This window comes from Helianthus annuus, chromosome 4, assembly GCF_002127325.2.
Source record: "Helianthus annuus cultivar XRQ/B chromosome 4, HanXRQr2.0-SUNRISE, whole genome shotgun sequence".
Taxonomy (NCBI): domain Eukaryota; kingdom Viridiplantae; phylum Streptophyta; class Magnoliopsida; order Asterales; family Asteraceae; genus Helianthus; species Helianthus annuus.
Window position 1 is genome coordinate 80,435,532 of NC_035436.2, and position 6,099 is coordinate 80,441,630.

General features: G+C 36.3%; 1 protein-coding gene across 1 annotated transcript; it reads right to left on the minus strand.

Annotated features, from left to right (window-relative positions):
- Window positions 1–4,727: 4,727 nt before the first annotated feature.
- On the minus strand, window positions 4,728–5,243 carry LOC110933515 (putative methylesterase 12, chloroplastic). The gene is made up of 2 exons (XM_035989595.1): window positions 5,005–5,243; window positions 4,728–4,857 (listed from the first exon to the last, which is right to left on the minus strand). The coding sequence occupies exons 1-2, from the start codon at window positions 5,241–5,243 to the stop codon at window positions 4,845–4,847; spliced, it is 252 nt and encodes an 83-aa protein (XP_035845488.1). The 3' UTR covers window positions 4,728–4,844.
- Between the last annotated feature and the right edge of the window lie 856 nt (window positions 5,244–6,099).

The window sequence follows — 6,099 nt, forward strand, 5'->3', positions numbered from 1 at the left end:
TCAATGAAAATCATAAGAAAAAGATGAAAACACCTAGAAAATAGAAAACCCTCTAGAACAAACAAAATCTGATCTAGAAATCTAACCTCCAACACGAAACCTACAACGGTAAGAGCACTCTCTATACAAAGCCTGCTCTGATACCACTTGTAATGCCGCCTACGTACCTCGAATAGGACCTCGCGCTCCAACAACTGCCACACGTGGTGTGCGAAATCCATCACGAACAGAATGTGTAGAAGAACAAAGATGAGAATCAATATGTGAATACACCAAGTATTCACAGATTATCCACACACAGTGAACACACAGCATTTAGGGTTTTGTTTCTCTCTCTAGAAAGTTGCTTGCACAGAAAGATAATTCTCAAAAGTCGTATTCATTGCATTCATCACTGGGTATACAATGACCAAATCCTAAACACAACGGTTTCGGATAAACATACTACAAACTCGGACAGATAAAACCTGACAAACCCAGTCCGAATTTACAAACCACATATTCAGACATCTACAATAAACCCTAATGATAAACTTGGACTCATAACTAAATCAATATTCCGAATTTGTTACACAAATTCGGACATCACATATAAACTCATAAATCCTAACAAGTTATATAAAACTTAGACTTTTCAACAATTACACAAAAGACCCTGAAACATCTTCATTTGCAGAAACCAGCATGTATCATCAAAAGGTGCACGTACAACCGGGACTCAAGAAGCCAAATTTTAAGTTTGGGGACTCGACCTGACACCGACCAACATAATCAGGGACGCAAATTGCATTTTACTCTAACAAGTATTTTAGCAATTAGCAGTGCATTAGTTGAAATAAAATTCAGGCTATAAATTTGATTAAGAATCCTAATATTCATAGTTGTAATAGTATGAATATCAGTTATACAACTAAAATATAATATTATTATTATTGAAAAACTAAGTGACATAAACGAGCACAAGCGAGCCAGGGCAGGCTTGGGCCTGGGCTCAAAGTTAGATAAGTCAGCTTGGCTCGGATCTTTCATCTAAATGTGCTAAAATGTTAAGCTTGATACAGCAGCTGACTTATTGAACGAACCCGCTTATATAAAAAAAATCTATATATGTATACACACACTTTTAACATAATTTTTTTTTTTATAAATTTGGACATTCATTTAGAAAAGTAAATATGAATATTAGAGAGTGTTTTTGATTAGTCATCATGACTTGAAGCAGGTTGACGGGTTTAAAAGATCAACTTTATGAGGTTTTTCCTATCTATTACCATATGTATTACCTGAAAGTAGATAAAAATGAGTGAACAGCTAGGAACACTAAGGTACACAAAGGATTCGTAAGAGCGGGTCACACGAGCAAGTCAATGAGCCATCTAACGAGCGACCCAATCAGCGAAGTAGAGAACTTACCTTCGCTTAGGCTCGATTTCAAGTGAACTTTTTTCGGAGGAGCTTCAAGCAAGTGTTGCTTGCTTTCTTGGCGTAGTAGGGCGGGAGCCCCCCCCCCCCCCGAACTTTTCGCTCACTAGTGGAGAGTATATAGTTTTCGTATAGAAATTTTTGGGTATATACGTTTTTGATGCCCAGATTTTGGTGTATACGTTTTCGACTCCTCGGTCGGAAATCTCAAGCTTCGTCACTGCTTGCTTTTTTAAAGGTTTAAAGAAACTAATATTTTCATTTTTCAAGCTTATTGCCACATCAAATAAATACTTTTTAGCGTTCAAAATAAGACAGTAACGTTTATTACGAATATAAACACAAGTCATTTTCTCTTTTGATTTTTCTTATTTGTAGTAGTTTTGTAATCAAAAGTATAAAAACATTGAACAACAAGAAGTCAAAAATGGCATATTATGCGACTTACTGTTCTTGTGGTAGTGTTTAAGACCATGCGTAGTCGTTTGTCGAATAGTGCCCCCATTCTGGGGCGTTTTCTGCCATGTGGCAGTCCAGTCAGCATGCGGGCATTATTAGGCGTTTTTGCAAAAGTGGCGTAGTGGGAATAATGCCCAATAACGCCCCTTCCATTAATTACACAATTATTTTTTTTAAATTAAATAATGCCACAATGCCCCATTGGTCAGTCAACCGTTGCAACAAGCCCCTTCAGCGTGTTTCAAAAAACGCCTTGGGCCTTTTTTTGTCGAACATCGCCTCAAAACACCCAAGGGGGCGGAAGTTGGGCGTTTTCCGGCGTGTTTGGTGATTTTTTTTAAAAAAAGAGCCCCATTACGGACGGTCTAATTGTCAACAAATCAAAAACAGTTTGTTCGTACATTAGACGTGGTTTATTTATTTGTTGGTTTCGTTTAACAACTTTTTTCTTTCTTAATATATTCACTAAAGCCGTGTATCAATGAGTGACCCGTGATTTTTTTTTTCATCTATGTCATTCTTCGTAATTGTGTGGTAATTATAGGGATTCCTCACGATTCGATGCGGGTTTCTTAAATGGTATTGGTTCGGTTCATTACAGTTCTAGTATGATTTAGGAACTACGTATAGCAACCAGAAGAAATATGCCAAGAGGATATCAACACATGTTTATATCGACTAGAAACAATAAAAATGATACCGGTACCAGTACCAAAACGAATGTTTGTCGGTATTAGTTTGATTACCGACACTTATTATAGCTTATGGTACAAAATATATACCCTATTTCGCATTCAAATATGTTTTCAGTGAATTTTATGACGTCGCATTTGATAAAAACATAAAAACAAATACGCTACCTTCACATTTAATAGTTTTAAAAAGTAATATAAGAAGATTTATATAGAATAACATAGTCTAAATCAACTAAAACCATAACTAAATAAAAGATTGTAGTAATGTAAGAATCTTAGGGGATGTTTGACAACTTTTGAATGGTTAAGTGCTGAAATAGTAAGAGATCTGAACCATTAAAAGACAGTATAATGCTTAACCCTTTAGAGGCAAATGTCTGACCAATTCAGATTAGAGGTCTTAACCATTCAGACTCTGTATAATATTTAACCATACAGAGGCAGATGTCTAAAGCATTCAGACATCTGCTCACGAAACAAACAGTCTGAACCATTAAGTGCTGAACCAGTAAGAGGTCTGAACCATTAAGAGTTTCATTAAAAGGTAAACAAACAGCCCCTATTTATTTCACAAAATACATGATCAATAATAAACATATTTATAAAGCTAGTTTTATACGGCTCCTAATATAATCTAATAAACTCTTGTTAACTATTTATACCTAAACCTTATAAGATTTATAGAGTTAGTTAGTGACGCGTTCCATCTTTTTTTTTTTTTGAACGGCAAATTTGGATCACTGACGGACCACTGGAGTATTATCGTGCCACCAGCAGAACCACCCGATCATATCCATCTCCACTAGGCAATAGTGCCTATACACCAATTCAGGAGAAAACCCAATAAATCTGGGAAAACCCCCGATGTGAGAATCGAACCCATGACCTAATGGTCATAAGTCTTATCCCACCACCAAGATACCACTAGGCTATAATGCTGATTTATAATGTTAGTTAGTGGTGACACGTTCCAGCTAAAAGCATTTTGCAACAGTTTGTTTTGTTCAAAAATAATATAATTTTGTTTTTGTTTTTTCGTTGGCGAGGAAAATAATCAAATATGGGTATTTAATCGATATATAAAAATTATTATCATTATTTTCGTTATATTTTATTATTTTATAAACTGTCAATGTGTTTGGGAAAAAAGTGAATATTTGTTTTGTTGGCTTTGAACTTTCCGAAATTGTAATTTATCTATACTATATATATACTAGGCTAATGACCGCGTTATACGCGGCTTCAACCAAAACCTTATTATTTTTATTCAAATTTAATACTATATAAAAAGATACGGGCTGAACAACAAAAACGATAAAATTAATAAAAGTGTAACGAACTTTATTGATTGAAAATACATATCCTGGCATACAATTTTGGATTTTACATCAACTGGGCTCCGATTTGTCACCATTCTATAAGAACACCCTAGGAAAGAATTCAATCGCATGAGTGACAAATGACCACAAAAAAAATATTCAAAATGGTAATTTATTCATGCTAACTGTCAAAAAATCAGAAAAGAACTGGGGGGGTTCCATCTTTCCCATTTCCGTGTATTAAAAACTTTGATTCCTTCACAAAGTTCCGCAAACCCGAGCTGGGAAAGGAAAATTTGTGTAAGAATACAAAGAGTTTGACTTTTGAGGTCAATCACTTATGGACTGATCAATCGGTATATTTGGGTTATGATCTTATCTCAAACGGGTCAATGAGCAAACTTGATAACTTACCTCAAAAGCGAACGGGTCACACAGTTTGAAAATTGGCCAACGTGTGCTTTCAGTTATTTCCTTCAAGTACCTATATTTAAAAAATTTAGATAATAATTGTGCCAATATAGTTATCTTGTAATAATATCTGATAACTACTGATACATTATTCATAAAAAGATATAATAGAAAGAATAAAAAAGGAGCTTGCAATTTTCAACACATCCGACACCCTACCCGTTTTAACATGTATCAAAAAAGATGACAAGTTTCAACCCAAACCCGTCACCCAACACAGACCCTCCCATGTAGCCACCTCTACCCAAACCCATATCATATTGGCACCGAAAAAGTAATACGCTTGACCTGTAAAAGTCAAAGTGTACATCAATTACAACATGTGAAACATATTAAGTGACTCGTCAATTACATATACCTGTTCAGCAAACACATCAAAGGGCTTTTGTCCATTAATACCATAGTACCGCATAAAAACACGGCTTTCGAAATCTTTTGTGGAAATTGCTCCATTGCATAAGAAACACAAGCACCACCACTACTGTGTCCTACTAAGATCACATATAAAAATTTACACATAAATAATACAAAATTGCATATTATATTAATCAAAACAAATTAATATACCAAAACAATCTTACGATGATGGTGAAGATAATTAGATGAAGATATATTTTTTTTTTAAATTTTTTATTTACCTTCTCATCTCTTGCAGGTCTTGCAAATAATCGACTAGCGGTTTTGGATATTCCTCAAGCGTAGTGATGTTGTTTGTGTCTTTCAAATCGATACCCGATCCGGTAAGATACAAGGCCGTGGGTATCATTCCTGATTCCTCTAGCAGAGCAATAGTTTTGTACCAACACCATGCCCCAAATCCTTCTCCGTGTATTAGAACAATATTCTTGGTTTCAAGATTTTCCAAGAATTTCGCCATATAAAAATATAATAAAATAAAAATAAGTTGATGCAGAACCCATTTCACTTAATGGGCCAACCCTTAACAGCAGCCCAAACCAGAGTCGCACAAGGCCCTCTCGTGTGATTAAAAGGCCCAGCAGGTATTTGGATTAACAAGTGGAATAAGTCAGCGACTTTCATGCAGCCGATCATGCACGTGAAGACTTCTTCAAGGCTGTTACCCACTTCTGCCACGTTCCTTTATTTTATTCAGTTATTTCTTTCTTTTTACTTATGGTTATTTCCATGTTCTCCATTACTTTAGTTGCAGACTTTTAGGAACTTTTCAGTATTTATTTCCTTGTTTTGAATGAAAAAGACATCAGAAAATTGCCCCAACTCGATCAATCCAATGCCCGCTCCGATGCTCAGTTTCAAGCCCTGCAATCTGCCCTCCAGCAACAAATGGAACTTTCCAACAAGTTGCTTTCATCTCTGGCGCTTGAAAAAGAGACGAAGACCACCAGGAACTTGTCGTTTGGTTCCTTTGGCCCCGGCTCTTCGGACTCCAACCATCCCCGTCAACCGAAAGTAACTCTTCCTTCCTTCAATGGGTCTAATCCCTTGGATTGGATCTTCCAAGCTAACAACTTTTTCAAGTATTTCAAAATTCCCGACACCGAACGCGTCCACCTGACCCAGTTCTATTTTACCGGTGAAGCCTTGAGTTGGTACAAGTATCTCGATAACAATGATCTCCTCGGCTCATGGCCGGAGTTCTCCCGTGAATTGGAATTGCGTTTTGGACCCTCCTCATACGCAAATCACCAAGCCGCCTTGTTCAAGCTTACACAATCCACTACTGTTACCGCCTACCAAACCGAATTCGAACG